At 45.1% G+C, this 18,895-nt stretch overlaps 1 protein-coding gene across 5 annotated transcripts in view; it reads left to right on the forward strand.

The window, feature by feature from the left end:
- RERE (arginine-glutamic acid dipeptide repeats) overlaps positions 1 to 18,895 on the forward strand; it is a 432,422-nt gene that overhangs the window by 400,555 nt on the left and 12,972 nt on the right. For 4 of the 5 annotated variants that reach the window (XM_075328175.1, XM_075328174.1, XM_075328172.1 and 1 more), the window contains 2 exons: positions 2,256 to 2,327; positions 11,485 to 11,631. In XM_075328175.1, coding sequence (XP_075184290.1) covers positions 2,256 to 2,327; positions 11,485 to 11,631 — 219 coding nt within the window. The remainder of the gene's footprint in view (positions 1 to 2,255; positions 2,328 to 11,484; positions 11,632 to 18,895) is intronic. The other variant, XM_075328176.1, reaches the window with a different exon arrangement.

Below are 18,895 nucleotides of genomic sequence, written 5' to 3' on the forward strand. Positions count from 1 at the left end.
ACTATGTGACATGAAATCAGAATAAACATTTCCCTTTTTAGGTCAATTAGGAACCAATTTTTTTTATATTTGCCAAATGCTAGAATAATGAGAGTGAATGTTTTAAGGCATTTTTAATATTTTGTACAGAGTCAAAGGTTTACATACACAAAGAGTACTATGCCTTTATGTCTTTGGAAGCTTCTGATAGGTTTATTGGCAACATCTGAGTTACTTAGAGACACACCTGTGGATATATTTTAATGCACACCTGAAACACACTGCTTCTTTGTGTAGCATCATGGAGAAGTCAAAAGAAACCAGCCAAGATCTCAGGAAAGGATTGTGGACTTGCACAAGTCTGGTTGCGCCTGGGGTGCAATTTCCAGACACCTAAAGGTACCTCATTCATCTGTACAAATAATTATACGCAAGTACAAACAAGATGGGAATGTCCAGCCATCATACATCTCAGAAAGGAGACGGGTTCTGTGTACCAGAGATGAACGTGCTTTGGTCAGACATGTGCATATCAACCCAAGAACAAAAGCGAAAGACCTTATGAAGATGCTGGCGGCAGCTGGTAAGATGAAGTCCTTATCCACAGTGAAACGAGTACTGTATCAACATGGGTTGAAAGGCCACTCTGCCAGGAAGAAGCAATTACTCCAAAAGAAACATAAAAAAAGCCAGATTAATGTTTGCAAATGCACACAGGAACACAGACCTTAATTTCTGAAGACATGTCCTGTGGTCTGACAAAACTAAAATCGAACTGTTTGGCTATAATGACCATTATTACGTTTGGAAGGAAAAGGGAGAAGCTTTGAGGCCAAAGAACACCATCCCAACTGTGAAATATGGTGGTCGGGAGTGGAAACCTCATGTGGAGTTGTTTTGCTTCAGGAGGGACTGGTGCACATAAAGTGGGTCTTCCAAATAGACAATGACCTAAAGCATGGTTTTGGAGTGGCCATCACAAAGCCCTGATCTCAATCCTGTTGAAAATTTATGGGCAAAGCTGAAAAGGCCGGTGCGAGGAAGGCAACCTAAAAACATGGCTCAGTTACACCAGTTCTGTGAGGGGCAATGGGCTCAAATTCCTATCAACTATTGTGAGAAGCTTGTGGAAGGAGATCAAAAAATGTTTCACCCAAGTCACACAGTGTAAGAGCAATGGTACCAAATACTAATGAAATGGATGTAAACTTTTGACTTTGAAGTAATGAAAATGCCTTACAACATTCTCTTTCTCTCTCGTTATTTTGGCTGTTGGCAAATGTAAATAATTTTGGTTCCTAAATGACCTAAAACGGGAAAGGTTTATTCTGATTTCATGTCAGATAGTGAGAAAAACCTGCAGATGTGTCTCTATAGAGTCGATATAAACTTCTGGTTTCAATTTTACATACAAGGGAGACGTTTAAAGCACAGAACCCATGACAGCAGGTCATCCCTGCATTTGATAATGAAAGTTAATTAGTAAATTGTATTGATGTCCATTTTAAACCCATCTGAAGTAATCTAGCAGGACATAATCCCCTTAGTTTTCTGTCATATCCCCATGAACGGTTTCCCTGTCAGGAAGTGTTGAAAAATTTCTGGTTTACTTTTAGGGAATGTTCACACTGTTTTTCTGCAGATTTTGCAATACATAGAGGTAGTGTAAATAAAATACAAAAAAACTGCGTGTGGACATACTCTAATGGAACAGTTTTTGAAATCCTCACAATGCTATTTTTTGGCTGGCGGTGTTGACACGTGGGTAGTAATTGGTGTTTACTGGATTCTTGATATTGTAGTGTAATGTTAGATTGACGAATACATTGAGTATTTTATACTATGTCGTTTTCTCTGTAGCTATATGGTGTTAGTGCAAATTGTCATCACCCCAAAAGCAATCCTTTAAAGCTTTTGTTGTTGCCCCATGACTCCATTTGCCTTCTTCGTTGTTGGTTGTAAGTCAGTCATTCCTATGAGTAATGTAGGAATTGGTCACCAGAGTCAGGCGCCAGCTGTTTAGCCGTTTAGTCGGCCCCTTTATTGGGGTGATATTGGTGTGCTCGCTGGGTAGTTAGCATGGTGTGCTAGTTTTCTGCAATATGTAACAGTTGTTTTGACCCTTCCTTCCCCATCAATAACGTTAGACAGACCAAACCTAGCGAGGCACCGTTCACTTTCTGGCTCAATCAATCTGGTATTTTGGTGGGATTAAAATCCATGTGTGTTTCTTATATGTGATGGCGGCATCTTACGATGTTATGTGTTTTCAATAGACTGCTGCTGTAACTCTAAATCTTGGCCGGGCGTGGCTGAAAACGGGACATGTGTTCCAGTCCACTTTCCTGGTAAATAAAAAGTAACAAAAAAAAAAAGGGGGGAGGGGAGAAGAAGGACTTGGGAGACCGGGATTATCTTCCATAATGTGAAGCGAGCCAAGAGGTTAAAAGGAAAAAAAAAAAATCCTAATTGTCCAGTCATACAGCCTTCCCCGCCTATGTAGATGTGTTGGATTTGCTTTAGCAGATGTGGTTCCGGTATCTCCAATCTTGGTGGTAAGGCAAAGGGGTAAAATTTGCCAAATTCATGACAAAGACAAACTTTTAATCCAATTTGTTTTTGAAAATTTATAACATTTTGACTTTGTAAATCTCCAGTTATAACGATTATATAATATTAGAGGGGCTGATTTCTACTACCGTACCTAGATCCTAAATTGTGGTTCATTCCAAGACCAGTTGATTGATTAGGATTTTGATGCTGGGAACTCCCCGGCATTTAGCAGAAACCTAATAGAAAGTGAGGCATCTCAGGGATTTACTCTGCACAGGGCAACACACTGCAGCAGGTCACAAGTAATGGTTATCTATCCATATGGGTGCACATATAAAATTACCCATTTTATTTAAAGGGTTTGTCCACTACTGGGCAACCTCTGGTTATCATTTCAGGGCCCAATAGAAAATAAAAACAATGTATACTCTCCATCCACAGCAGCTCTGTTCCATTCATGGGTGACGTTACATTGTTGTGCCATGTGAGCACTGCAGGCAATCTGCATCCATTGATCGGCCGCAGCCTTTACCATTTCATCAGAGCGGATGTCTGTGCTGAATTGTCTATAGGGCCCTAAATTGATTATAGGGACTCTGTCAGCACAGAAAAAGTACAGGCACCCGCTGTATCATGGCGTAGCCAAACATTTAAAGTGCACCAATCACCAGGATTTTCCTATATAACCTAAAGCCAGTGCTATACTGGCACTATCATGCTGATTCTATACATACTTTTAGGTGTCGGCTAGGTAAGTAAGTAAGTAAGTAAGTAAAGATTGTAAAATTAGCTGCTTGTTGAGTGACAGCAGCTGTGGATCAGATAATACCTGGGGTGGATATTCATAGTTATCCCCTCCCCCTGTTACTTATGCTAATTCTATTATAGAATAGATTTACTTTTTGACTAGAAGGACCTGTGCTGATGTCATACCCATGTGACTAGAAGGGGCGGACCTATGAGTAAGGATCTTATTTACAGATCCGAAACGCGTTCGGCGTTCATGTACTTTTAATTGTATGTCGTTTTTTTAACATGAAGATCCAATAAAGAAGTTTTTGATTTTTTATACTATTTTTGGATGGTTCCTATTTGGTGATGGAATTTACTTCTATTTTTCGTTGTTGTCACTCAACAAGCAGCTCATTTTACAAACTTTACTTGCTTGGATTTTAAAACCTATACATCCTAGCTGACAACTAAAGGTATGCATGGAATCAGCCTGATAGTGCCAGCATAGCACTGGCTTTAGGTTATATAGGAAAATCCTGGTGATTGGTGCAATTTAAGTGCACCTTCCCACCTATTTTGTTTTTTTCCCATCTATCGCCTTTTTTTTCTTGCTCTGTAAAGCCAGAGCTGTCAACTGAAGAGGAGGAGGATGTGGAGATAGAGGGAAAAACAAGCAGATTGGAAGAAGCACTTAGATGTTTGGCTGTGCTATGATGCACCAAGCACCTGCAAATGGTTTGGACAGTCATTGTGTGCTGACACTCCCTTTGAGGGGCTGTCCAGTAGTGGACAAGCCCTTTAAGGAAGTCCTCCCTTTAAAAGCAGATGGGATCCCACTGGGAAGAATATTTTTCTACAAGGTTGTTAGCAGTATTCAGATGGTGTGTCTGGTGAAGGACTTACACCAATAGTTTATGGTGATGTGCATTCACTATAGTCGTACCTTGTCGTGAGCCCACAGGATGAGAAAAAAAAGAAAAAAACCTCCCAGACTGTCATCATTCCTCTGTTTTCAGCACTGTCTCCAGCCAAGAGGATCACACGAATACAAAATGTGAACATTGCCGCCGATCTATGGTGAATGATTGGCTGCAACGCTTGTGTGACACCCCTACAGGTGGTTATCCCCTGCAGACCGGCGAGGTACTTGGGACTGAGTACAGAAAAGTGGTGCCAGTCTGGGAGGGTCCCCCCCCACCTTCTGTATAGATTGTCCAGCAGTGGAATTGTCCAGTCAGCTTTGTGCAATGACCAGGCACCATCTTGCTTCTCCCTGCCTGCCCTATGTTTCCTCATTGCTGCAAAAAAAATAATAGAGAGGGAAAATATGAACATTCGACTAGGTTTGGGTGGGAAAAGGAGTTGTTGGGTATTATCCGCCACACTTATCAAAGCGATTGTGTAAGGCAGAGTTCATATGTCCACTTATCATCCATCAGAACGGATCCAGTAGCAATCCGTTGGCAAAATCTTGTGCAAACACCTTTCTTGCCTGTTTTTGAAAAAATTAATTTTCCGTTTTTTTGTTTTTGGGTTTTTTTTTTACATGGGAGTCTATGGAAACCGAATCTGTTAACTGATTGCTGTGTTAACGGATGATTACTGGACATGTGAACTTTGCCTTTGATGATGGCAATCCTCACTTTTGTGCTGTCCCTGTGCACTGCTCATGGGTACAATGGCTGTGGGAGAACCAGTATACTTTCTGGACAGTCTGTAGGTCAGTGTATGGTGTTCATCTGAACTGCAAAATTGGTGTCATGCAACTTTACAGATTTACTGCAGAATCCATAGCCCAGAATGTAATCTTTATTATGGTGGGTTACTACGTGCACATTACTTTATTGCACATCAATCCTGAGTTGGAGTTACCGGACCCTTGTGGTTAGAAATGTTGGATCTGCCCTGGCTAATTAGGGGTAATGCTTTGTTAGTGCAAATCTTGCTTGCATCGCTTGAAATGAATGTAGGCGCAGTAAAATATATAATACAGATTAGGAAATGATACTAGTAGCCCAGTGTAGTAGAGCCAATGAGATGTGTCATTCGTTTTATCTATACTTAAAGCCAATATGCTACAGGATGTTGTTCATAAAAAAAAGGATAAAAAAAAAAAAGCCTTTCCATGATTAGGATTTATTTCTTTCCTCAATATGTAAAGGATTAACATGGAAATGACCTGGACTAGGAATATGCCTGTGACTGCTGAGCGTATGATTGGAGATAATCGCTTCTGGCTGCCTCCTTGCTTTGTGTGTATTCATTGTTACATGAGACCTCTGATTGGTTTGCAGACCTGTATCACTAAAGCTTTGCAGCGTTCAATGTGTGATTTGCAAAACAGCAGAATTCATACACATTTATGGTAAAAATTAGATTAAAACTAGACCAGGCAGAAGATCACAATGTCCCAATCTCTGAGAAATCTGGTGCATGTTGATGGACATATACGTCAACTTGTCTTTCATCATCTCTTGGTCCGATTACTGTATGGCAATATTTTGTATCAAGAGTTTCGCACATATTAAGCTATGAGCCTTTTTGTACAAAACCATGCTCCTTTTTTAATTAAAAAGAACATTGTCATTAGGATTTAATCTAATTAAAGTAAAGGTATGTCAATAATGGCACTGTTATACTGATTTAATGGATGAGTGTAGTGTAAAAATCTGTAGCCTGGCTCTTGTTTAATTTACTGTAGAAGTCTTGGTGCAGTAGCCTCTTCATACATCAGGGCTGGACTGTGGGTAGGGTCCTCAGCTCTGTCGAGGCTACTCCGCATTTGTATGATCCTCCTTTTTCAAATTTCCATCTAGCCTCGCCGTTGCTGCAGGCAGAGCTTGCACACATTCATCTCCCGGCGCCCACCAGCAAAATGGCGCTGGAGGCAATGCATGGTCAGATTAACCTCAGATGGTCTTCTATTGCACCAAAACTTCTAAGGTAAATTAAACATGACCCAGGCTACAGATTTTTACACTATACTTATCCGTTAAATCACTATAGCAGGGCACTGTGCATAGGCAGAAGCTAATCAGTGGTGTGGGCGGGGTTATAAAGAGCTCAGCATTTTGAGAACTGCTAGATCTACAGCAGGTGACAATGATTTTTATCAAAACTGCAGCAAGCAGCCCAGTAAGGCCATGGCAACACAGGGACTAAAGCGATTCTCGCATTACACTCTGCTCGCGCTGGCAGTACAGCGAGAGCCAAGTCTCACTGCGACTGAGGTTTGATCATACGATCGGACCTCAGCTGCAGGGGGCGGGCCGGCGCTGAGGAGGGGCGGGCCACCACGGATGGTGGGTGGGATTTATCTCCCTCTCTCCTCCGTTGCCGGCTATTGCTATTCTCGCACTGCACTCGCGGTACACCAATTTACCGCGAGTGCAGTGCGATCTTTCTCTCGCCCCATAGACTTGAATGGGTGCGAGAGAAAGAGTCTCGCATTACAGTCGCAGCATGCTACTATTGTTTTCTCTGTCCGATTGGGGCCGAGAAAATAATCGCTCATGGGTGCTAACACGTAGGGTAATATTGGTCCGAGTGGAATGTGATGTTTTATCGCATTCCACTCCGTCAAATTTTCATGCCGTGTAGCTTTGGCCTTACTGACACATCGTTGGAGTCAGGGTCTCTGCCCCCACATCATGCTGCTCTCAGATGAGTAGGAAAAACCTGATAAGTTTCCTTTTTATTTAGTAAATCTCCCCCATCGTCCTTAAATTTTGTGGTGATCTTGTTTATAGGGTAATGATAATGTGAGCATGCCCAACATTGGAAGATTTGCTGTACTCCACTCCCTACTTGTCCATAGGGTCACTTGTTAATACTTTTTGGGCAAATTTGTTATGATTGGACGGACTACAGTGTTTCAGGGTTTGTTTGAGATGAGAGTTTCCTTTTGATAATACCAGTCGCTGCCTCTGAGCAGGAGGGCACTCTTTCCAGAGAAAATAAGCAGACCTTTTTCCTAATCTCAGACAAGTTCAGGACTTTAGCATTAGATTAGCAGCATTACAATGTAATGTTAGTAGCAGGATCACACTGATAGCCAGTAGTGCTACTGCAAGAATTGAGATTCCCTGTGGCTGCCCTGCAGGTCCGTCTGCAGACTTGGATTTCATACCACCGGCTGTACATCATAAAGACATGGCCAATAATTTCACTACCCATTATAGCCTGGCAAGTTATCATTATATATATTTTTTTCATTAGAATGAAATGTTCTTAGAGGCATCTTTGGAAGATGTTCAGAGGAGACTATTATCCACTGTGCTCGGCCTCTTAGCCGAGGCCCGTCATTTTACCTGTGGTGTGTTAGAAAGTGCAGGGATCATTTTAAGACCAGTCTTTAAACCTGCCTGAAGTACTGTAACTTTTCCAGTGTCTGTCACCTTAAGCGACTTGCAGAGTTACTCCTTTTCATGCATTAAAGCGATCTGTCGCCATATTTTATAATACAAACAATGAGTAGTTACTTAGTAAATCCACATCGGTATGGTTGTAAAATTCTTTGACAGTTTACAGGGTTGTCCGGTCTTCTGCTATATCTGCAGTCGCTCTATGATTGCAGCTCCTGAATCTTAAGGCTACGTTCCCACAATCCGGATCTGTTAAATTTCTGCACCTTCATTTACTTGTTTGTTGTTTTTTTTTAACTGCTTTTTTGTATTTGTTTTTGATGCTGGGTTTTTTCTCTGTTTTAGTGTCATCCTTTTGAAACTTCCTGGTATTGACATCACTAGCTGCAGATTACATGCGATTTAGATGCATTTTGGCCTCGTAAATGCACCAAAAATGCATGTTTGTTTTTTACCTGCAATATTTCAGCATCTGATCAAAGTCTATGGGGGAAATTCATCACAAATTATGTGATGTGAGAAATTGACATGCTGCGGATTGGAAAAATGCATCGCTGTTTAATTTACGCAGCGTAACAAAGTACAGTCGACATGAGATTTCTATTAATTGCCTCCGTTGTTTGTACTGTAAAATGCTGTAAACCTCGTGAGCACATACCATAAGGGTCGGTGCAGAGGACAGTGTATTCTCTCATCCAAGAGAATCAAATAATTATGCAAATGGTGAGGGCAATCCGATCAGGATATGTTGGAGAAATATTTTTTTCTTCCTCTTCAGCATTGTCAGTTCGTGAAAATCAGACTGTCAACAGATTGTTCAATCTAAGCGCAGTCTGACGGTTTACACAGACTCATTGACTTGTATGACTAAGGCGGGCTTTACACGTTGCGACATCGCTACCGATATATCGTCGGGGTCACGTCATTAGTGACGCACATCCGGCGCCGGTAGCGACATTGCAATTGTAAAACATAGGTGCGACGATGAACGAGCACAAAAGTGACAAAAATCGCTGATTAGTGTCACGTCGTTGATTTCCATAATGTCGCTCCTGCTGCAGATACGATGTTTTTCGTTCCTGCAGCAGCACACATCGCTGTGTGTGAAGCCGCAGGAACGACAAACATCTTCTTACCTGCGTCCACCGGCAATGCGGAAGGAAGGAGGTGGGCGGCATGTTATGTCCCGCTCATCTCCGCCCCTCCGCTTCTATTGGCTGGCGGTGACGCCGAACGTCCCTCCCCCTTGAAGGAGGGATTGTTCGGCAGTCACAACGACGTCGCCGACCAGGTAAGTGCGTGTGAAGCTGCCGTAGCGATTATGTTCACTACGGCAGCAAGCACCAGATATCGCACACACGACGGGGGCGGGTACTGTCGCACTCGACATCGCTAGTCGATGCTAGCGATGTCGCAACATGTAAAGCCCGCCTAAGTGCGATCCGAATATTGGAGCAAGCTTGGGCATGGAACAATTTTTTTTGCCACAGATTGGCTCAGTCTAAGAAAAAAATATGTTATGGAGACATCCACTTGCCATAACATTGGAACGAGTGCAATTCGATATTTTGTCTGGTCGCACTCAGACAGAAAATACAGTCATTGGCACGAATCCTTACATCATGCATCCAGCACACCATCGGGATTCCCCAGTACAAGTGAATTGAGTGAGTCCAAGAACATCCAGTTGGAATGCAGTCGGAAGTATGAAAAGCACATACTTGCGTTCATGTGACCATCCGATCTTACCGGCAATACCAATGAATCCTGGTGATCTGTATGCTGTGCGGATTCAAAAGTCTGGAGTCACACATAGTGACTGCAGACATATCAGAAGACCTGACAACCTCTTTAAACGCTATGTAAGCTCACGTCCACAGTGCTCCTCCTCCCTGCTGCTGCCGCCGAGATCTCGCACTGCTCAGTACAACCTGCAGCGTCAGTGAGGGTGGGTGGAAACTGAATACACTTGGGCTCATGAGATCTTTTACTTTTTAGCTGGAGTAATAAAATGCTTATTTTAAAATCAGAATTATACAGCCATTCTGACCTTGTTTTTTCAAAAGAAATACACCAGTCTCTTTTGGATCTATGATGTATTTATCTATATATGTAGTTTATATTGTGAAACCTGTGGACAGAACTGCTTTAAGCCTTCGAGCAAAGTTCTTTTCCCCATGCCAGATGACTGCCCACAAGTGACATCACATCGTCAAACAAGCAAAATTGTTCTGAAAAGACGGACACTTTCTCAATGTGTTTTTTTCTTTTCTTAATTTGAAATCTAATACTATCTTTACAATCTATGGCTCTGATGGGAGTTCACTGCATAAACACAGTATGAACAGGGCCGAATGCTATGGCAAGATTTATTTTTTAAGGATAATCTAAAATTGTAGGGTTTATCTAGTCTAAATCCACAAGTCTGCTTAATCATGACAGTGTGTGATTCCCCGCATTTGCTTGTGTAAGTGCGTGGCTTTGTGATCACATGTATTTGATATTGCATAGCTGCTGTCACATGCTCTCAGTTCACTTCTGTGGAGAGAACCAAGTGCATCTAGTCAAGACATAAGCCTGCAATACTGGTGAATCATGACCGCTACAATTCTGCAGAGTGACTGTAGACTTTCAGACCAAACCTGAACAGCCCTTATAACCACCAATCTGGCTCTTGAGCGGTATAATAAGAGCTCTCGTCACCTTGTGGGTATCCTGCAATACTTGCAGTATTATAACAGTGCCGATGTAGCAGTAGTGCATGGGTACCCAATCTGTTGCTCGAGAGCCACATGTAACTTGTGGCTTGCGGAGGTTTGCCAACCTGGTGCACTAGCACCAAGTGTAACAAACTGCTATGAAGAGAAGGTCTCCAGATGGTGAATTATGTGAGTGGTGTCATACAGAAGAGTAGATCTGGATGTCATATACTGGGAGAAGAGATAAGTATGGTAAGCTGCAGATAGGATGATTTTGTCACTTAAAGGGGTGCTTGAAGCTGGATTCAGTAGTGTGATGAGTGTGCTTGATGTAAGAATACTGAATTGGGGGTAAAATGGACTCTCCCGATGTAAGTATCCCGCCTATAAAGCATGAGGCGCACAAGGTCACAATGTGTTTTTTGTAGGGAAGCTTTTGTTGTCAGTATACCAGGTTCTTGGTGTGTCTATTGAGGGGGGGAGAGGGCACTGAATGTGGCTCGCAACCATTTCTCAACGCTCAATATGGATCTCCCGGTAAGGCCAGTTTCACACATCCTTCTTTTTGCCGGTTTCGCGGATCCAGCGCGCTCCCGTACAGTGAATACAGTACAATGACAGCGCAACAAGCGCCGGTCACGTGCTGTCATGTGACCGGCGCATGTGACCCGGAAGTTACAGCGCTGTCATTGTACTGTACTGTACGGGAGCGCGCCGGATCCGCGAAACCGGCAAAAAGAAGGATGTGTGAAACTGGCCTTAGAAAGGTTGGAGACTACTGCACTAGTCAGATCACCTTTGTGACTTGTATGATTGACATGCATAAGCCTACCTCATTCTACATTCTGTATATCGCCATCTGCATAGTGTGATACTTGTGATGATGTAGTCAGGCAGGGAATAATGATCCACATTTTCTATCAGGTAAGTTTTGCATCGGTCTGAATGGTTCCAGGGGCTGTATGCAGCATAGTTTGCATGTTCTTGTCCTAACACTTGTGCTGCTAATTAACGGTTAGTGAGGGCAGATCCTTCCCTGAGCTCGCAAAACCCCAATCTCCCAGTCCCGAACTCTCTGAAGTATGCCGTGCTGTGTCCTGTGATAGTATAGGTAAATGTCCTTCTGCCAGAAATAATCTGTTTTGGTTTTATTCCAGGTGCAGCAGGTCCTGTACATCCACTGGTTGACCCACTGGCAGCTGGACCTCACTTGGCACGCTTCCCATACCCTCCTGGTACCATCCCCAATCCTTTGTTGGCACAAGCTCCTCATGAACATGAAATGCTCAGACATCCTGTTTTTGGTCAGTATTTCCCTACAGTAACACCTGGTTAATAGTTCAATGTAATTGAGTTAATCACTATAAATTTAAAGAAAAAATTTAGGGCAAACCAAAAACTTAAAGGGTTGTTCAGACTTACTTTCCTGGCCGCTCTGACATTAGACATAGAGAGATGCTAGTGGATGGCAATCCTACTCGTTCAGTGATAATACCTGAGCGTCACACAAAGCGTGTGCTAGCCTTCTCTACACTTAATGTCAGATTGTGATGTGATAAAATCGGTGAAACCATGAAAAACCCAATTGTGGACCACTATAAGGTGTGCGTAGCTGGAGTGATGGAGATTCTAGCAACAATCTCTGAACTCCCCTTCAATCTTTACCTCTATTCCAGCTTTGTAATGCATCTCTTGGACTCTTAGGTTAAGGCTTCATTCAGACATAAGTGCTCTTTGTTTTTCCATGTATAGCATGTACTCAATATAGTTCGGTTGGATTTTTTTTTTGTGGACTGAGGGGTTCTGAAAAGAAAACAGCACTGAGTCTGTTTTTGATCCAAGTCACAAATCAGTTACCCATCAGTCACTGGATCCATGAAAATTATACTTATTGCCTATCCAATACTCCTTTAGAAATTTAAAAATTCAAATATCCTCTTCCGAGAGAAAAAGGACTACCCTAGTGTCATGTGTTGGGGAAGCAATCTTAAAAGGTAACTCTTTAGTAGGCCTTGCCACATCACTTAGCATTAAAACCCTGACCAGTCACCATTTTTACAGACGTGTTTTGTGGGGGGCATTTGCCCTTCATCAGTGCATATCTAGACCCCTTTACAATCGCTGTCAGATCAGATGTTCTGCTTTGCACGAATGTCTTTAAAAAGTGTGTCTGGTTTGGCTCATTATTAGAGATGAGCGAACCGGTCCCGGTTCGGCTCGAGGCGGTTCGCCGAACGGGGGGTCTGGCTCGAGTTCGGCTCGTCGAACGTTCGACGAACCGAACTCGAGCCCATAGGAAACAATGGCAGGCAATCACAAACACAGTAAAACACCTAGAAAACACCCTGAAAGGTGTCCAAAAGGTGACAAACAACTCACAACATAACACAAACACATGGGAAAGTGACAAGGACATATACTCATGTGAAAACAAAACAGCTGGACAAGGAAAAAGAGGGAGACACACAGATATATGAGTATATGCAAAGAAACATCGATTCCATTATTGTGCAACTTGAGCCCTGCTCATTTTAGGCTTCCAATCTGGATAAATTGCCTGAGCTCGCCACGTACGCCTTGAGGATCTTGTCGTGTCCTGCAGCCAGCGTTCTCTCGGAACCTGTCTTCAGTGCTGCTGGGGGTCTGCTGGCAGATAAGCACACGTGTCTGTCCACTGACAATGTGGACCTGGCTCTCAGAGGACTTTTCTTCCCCTGGGTCAGCCAGGGGAGGCGAAAGGCACGCGTATTTTTGAGAGTGCTTCATGCAAAGCATCTTTTTCTTTGTCAAAAGGGGGGCTCAACCGATGCCAGTCAAGTGGGGTGTGTGTGGCCCAGTTAGTGGCAACGAGGGAGACTGTGGTTGGAGTCCCCTCGCTGTGTCTCTAAAAGAACCAAGATGAACAAGTCATGGCTCTCAGAGGACTTTTCTTCCCCTGGGTCAGCCAGGGGACGGGAAAGGCACGCGTATTTTTGAGAGTGCTTCATGCAAAGCATCTTTTTCTTTTTCAAAAGGGGGCTCAACCGATGCCAGTCAAGTGGGGTGTGTGTGGCCCAGTTAGTGGCAACGAGGGAGACTGTGGTTGGAGTCCCCTCGCTGTGTCTCTAAAAGAACCAAGATGAACAAGTCATGGCTCTCAGAGGACTTTTCTTCCCCTGGGTCAGCCAGGGGACGGGAAAGGCACGCGTATTTTTGAGAGTGCTTCATGCAAAGCATCTTTTTCTTTGTCAAAAGGGGGGGTCAACCGATGCCAGTCAAGTGGGGTGTGTGTGGCCCAGTTAGTGGCAACGAGGGAGACTGTGGTTGGAGTCCCCTCGCTGTGTCTCTAAAAGAACCAAGATGAACAAGTCATGGCTCTCAGAGGACTTTTCTTCCCCTGGGTCAGCCAGGGGACGGGAAAGGCACGCGTATTTTTGAGAGTGCTTCATGCAAAGCATCTTTTTCTTTGTCAAAAGGGGGGGTCAACCGATGCCAGTCAAGTGGGGTGTGTGTGGCCCAGTTAGTGGCAACGAGGGAGACTGTGGTTGGAGTCCCCTCGCTGTGTCTCTAAAAGAACCAAGATGAACAAGTCATGGCTCTCAGAGGACTTTTCTTCCCCTGGGTCAGCCAGGGGACGGGAAAGGCACGCGTATTTTTGAGAGTGCTTCATGCAAAGCATCTTTTTCTTTTTCAAAAGGGGGCTCAACCGATGCCAGTCAAGTGGGGTGTGTGTGGCCCAGTTAGTGGCAACGAGGGAGACTGTGGTTGGAGTCCCCTCGCTGTGTCTCTAAAAGAACCAAGATGAACAAGTCATGGCTCTCAGAGGACTTTTCTTCCCCTGGGTCAGCCAGGGGACGGGAAAGGCACGCGTATTTTTGAGAGTGCTTCATGAAAAGCATCTTTTTCTTTGTCAAAAGGGGGGGTCAACCGATGCCAGTCAAGTGGGGTGTGTGTGGCCCAGTTAGTGGCAACGAGGGAGACTGTGGTTGGAGTCCCCTCGCTGTGTCTCTAAAAGAACCAAGATGAACAAGTCATGGCTCTCAGAGGACTTTTCTTCCCCTGGGTCAGCCAGGGGACGGGAAAGGCACGCGTATTTTTGAGAGTGCTTCATGCAAAGCATCTTTTTCTTTGTCAAAAGGGGGGCTCAACCGATGCCAGTCAAGTGGGGTGTGTGTGGCCCAGTTAGTGGCAACGAGGGAGACTGTGGTTGGAGTCCCCTCGCTGTGTTTTACATGCTTTTAGAAGGGCATGAAATGGCTTGGAGGTTGACTTTCATCATATGCAAACTGTTGGCTACCAAAATGCTGCCTTTCCAACAACTGTGGTTATAGGCAATGAGGAACATACTGATGAAGATGAGACGCAGATACCCGATTGGGATGACAACTTAAATATTCAGTCAGGGCAAGAAGAAACTCGGTCTGAGGGGTAGGGGAGTGCAAACACAACAATTGATGATTAAGTTCTAGATCACACCTACTGTCAACCCACAGTCAGACACTCGAGGAGGTCAACAGAGGCGGTGGAGGAGGATGCAACCGACGTCGAAGTAACCTGGCGCCTTCCTGGACACAGTCGGAGCACTGGTAGCACGTCTACAACTGCATCCTCAGCCACCACTCTGCCTCTGAGCATTATTCGGGGTGGATCAACAGGTCGCATGGCCTCTAAGCCTTGCCTAGCCAGGTCCTTTTTTGACATAGAAAAAGATCGCCCAAATTATGTGATCTGTAAAATTTGTCATGGTTCTCTTAGTAGAGGTCAAAACCTCAGCAGTTTGACAACTTCTTCCATGAATCGTCACATGAATAAATATCATATGGCCCGATGGGAAGCTCACCGTGCTGCAATGCGGCCTAGCGGAGCGAACCATCCACCGCCTGCCCCTTCCAGTGCATCCGCGCGCTCGTCATCTTCTAGGACTGTGGGGACAGCTGTCACACCTGTTTTTCCACCCACAACTTCCACCACTGTAACCGCAACAGGCAGTTTGCTTGGTAGGTCGTCAGTTGGTTTGGAAGGGGAAACAAGTGAGTGTGTACAGCTCTCTCAGACATCGATAGCACCAACTTTGGATGAAGGCAACATCATGTCTCCGCCTGCACTTTCCTCACAAAGCTGCATTTTTCCAGGGACACCCGACTCAACACCGTCTACACACAGCAGCCAGATCTCTGTCCCTCAGATGTGGTCAAATAAAAGGCCACTTCCTGCGACCCATGACAAAGCGAAGAGGTTGACTCTATCCCTCTGTAAGCTGTTGACTACAGAAATGCTGCCTTTCCGCCTAGTGGACACACAGGATTTTAGAGACCTTATGTCTGTCGCTGTGCCCCAGTACCAGATGCCTAGTCGCCACTACTTCTCTAAGAAAGGTGTGCCCGCGCTACACCAGCATGTCGCACACAACATCACCGCTTCCTTGAGAAACTCTGTGTGTGAACGGGTGCATTTCACCACCGATACTTGGACCAGTAAGCATGGACAGGGACGTTACATGTCGCTGACTGGCCACTGGGTAACTATGGTGATAGATGGTGAAGGGTCTGCTGCACAAGTCTTGCCGTCCCCACGACTTGTGTGTCAATCCTCTGTCTGTCCAAGTTCCGCCACTGCTTCTGCATCCTCCACCTCATCTGGGTCCTCCACCTCCGCCCCAAGCCTGCCTGGTCAGGCCACCAGCGTTCTCACTGCGCAGAAGGAATCACGCACCCCTCATTACTATGCTGGTAGCAGAGCGCAACGGCATCAGGCGGTCTTTAGCTTGACATGTCTTTGAAATAGGAGTCACACAGCGACTGAGTTGTGGGCAGCTCTGGAGACTGATTTTGATAAATGGTTGTCTCCACTCAACCTGCAGCCTGGTAAGGCCGTGTGCGACAATGCTGCAAACCTGGGTGCGGCCCTTCGCCTGGGCAAGGTGACACACGTGCCTTGTATGGCTCACGTGTTTAACCTTGTTGTCCAGCAATTTTTAACACACTATCCCGGCCTAGATGGCCTTCTGACCAGGGCACGGAAACTGTCTGCAGTGCTCACTTCCGCCGTTCAACCGCCGCACCTGAGCGACTTGCATCGCTCCAGAAGTCTTTCGGCCTGCCGGTTCATCGCCTGAAATGCGATGTGGCGACACGCTGGAATTCAACTCTCCACATGTTACAGCGACTGTGGCAGCACCGGCGAGCCCTGGTGCAATACGTCATGATGTATAGCCTGGGCCAACGAGATGCAGAAGTGGGGCAGATCACCCTGATGGAGTGATCTCAGATCAAGGACCTATGCACCCTTCTGCACAGTTTCGACATGGCGACGAATATGTTTAGCGCTGACAATGCCATTATCAGCATGACGATTACAGTCATTTACATGCTGGAGCACACGCTAAACACTATTCGTAGTCAGGGGGTGGGACAACAGGAAGGGGAGGAACTACAGGAGGATTCATATGCGCAAGACACAACAACATCACCAAGGTCCAGACGTTCATCATCACCAACGCGGCAGGCATGGGACCATGGGGGACAGGGATCAACAAGGGCGCATGGTAGCAGGTGAGATGTTGAGGAAGGTGCAGGAGGACATGAAGATATGGAGGACGAACTGTCCATGGACATGGAAGACTCAGCAGATGAGGGGGACCTTGGTCAAATTTCAGTTGAAAGAGGTTGGGGGGAGATGACAGAGGAAGAAAGAACGGTTAGCACCTCTATGCCACAAACACAGCGTGGACTTGGTGCGCATGGCTGCGCAAGACACATGAGTGCCTTCTTGTTGCACTACCTCCAACATGACCCTCGTATTGTCAAAATTAGAAGTGATGATGACTACTGGCTTGCCACACTATTAGATCCCCGGGACAAGTCCAAATTTTGTGACATAATTCCACCCATAGAAAGGGACGCACGTATGCAGGAGTATCAGCAGAAGCTGTTACTCGATCTTAGCTCGGCTTTTCCACCAAACAACCGTGCAGGTGAAGGGAGTGATTCTCCCAGTTGTAACTTGACAAACATGGGACGGCCTCGTCATCTTCAACAGTCTACCCGTACCAGTAGGACCGTATCTGGTGCTGGTAACAGCAATTTTATGGAATCTTTTCATAATTTTTTTAGACCCTCCTTTGCAAGGCCACCAGAGACAACAAGTCTGACACATAGTCAACGGATGGAGAGGATGATACAGGAGTATCTCCAAATGAACATCGATGCAATGACTTTGCAAATGGAGCCTTGCTCCTTTTGTGCTTCAAATCTAGAAAAATGTCAAGAGCTCTCCAGTTACGCCTCGAAGATTTTGTCGTGTCCAGCTGCCAGCGTTGTCTCTGAACGTGTCTTCAGTGCTGCTGGGTGTGTGCTGACAGATAAGCGCACGCGTCTGTCCAGTGACAATGTGGACAGACTGACGTTCATCAAAATGAACAAGTCATGGATCCAGAAGGAATTTACTACCCCTGTGTCATCCTGGGGAGAGTAAATGCTTGTGGATTTGGAATGTGCTTGATGCAAATCAAAACATCCTGTTTGCAACTAGGGCACAAGTGCTGCCACTGATAAGGTGTCTGTGTGGGGCCCAATTTTTGGAAAAAAAGGGAGACTCCGCTTGGAGTAACCCTTGCTTGCTGTGTTTTTTAAAAATGATACAAGATGAACAGATCTGAAGGCAAGATGAAGCCAACATCATGTCTCCGCCTGCACTTTTCTCACAAACCTGCATTTTTCCAGGGACACCCTACTCAACACCGTCTACAGACAGCAGCCAGATCTCTGTCCCTCAGATGTGGTCAAATAAAAGGCCACTTACTGCGACCCATGACAAAGCTAAGTGGTTGACTCTATCCCTCTGTAAGCTGTTGGCTACCGAAATGCTGCCTTTACGCGTAGTGGACACACAGGATTTTACAGACCTTATGTCTGTCGCTGTGCCCCAGTACCAGATGCCCAATCACCACTGCTTCTCCAAGAAAAGCATGCCCGCGCTACACCGGCATGTCGCACACAACATCACCACTTCCTTGAGAAAATCTGTGTGCGACAGGGTGCATTTCAACACAGATACTTGGACCAGTAAGCATAGACAGGGTCATTACATGTCACTGACTGGGCACTGGCAAACTATGGTGAGAGATGGAGAAGGGTCTGCTGTACAAGTCTTGCCGTCCCCACGAGTTGTTTCAATCCTTGTTCTGTATGTAGAAGTTAATACACTGCTTCTGCCTCTTCAACCTCGTGTGGGTCCTCTACCTTTGCGCAAACCCTGTGTGGTCAGGCCACCCTTCCTTGCAACTGCGCACAAGGACTACCACACACCTCCTTACTATGCTGGCAGCAGAGCTCAATGCCATCAGGCGGTCAAAGTTTTACTTTGAAATGTATGGGAAATGTGAGTCACACCGCTATTACAGAGAATAGTAGTCAGGCAGGGTCAAAACATTAATTGAGGAACAGGAACAGAATGGGACGGCCAGGACTTAATCAGAAAACAAGCAGAGGTGAAATGCGTATCGGCCAACAAGGTACATAAACAGCAAGCAGGAAAAGTAGTCAGGTAACAAGCACACAAAATCATAAAACTGAACTGGGGGTAAAATTA

The sequence above is a fragment of the Anomaloglossus baeobatrachus genome, chromosome 11 (assembly GCF_048569485.1).
Source record: "Anomaloglossus baeobatrachus isolate aAnoBae1 chromosome 11, aAnoBae1.hap1, whole genome shotgun sequence".
NCBI lineage: Eukaryota > Metazoa > Chordata > Amphibia > Anura > Aromobatidae > Anomaloglossus > Anomaloglossus baeobatrachus.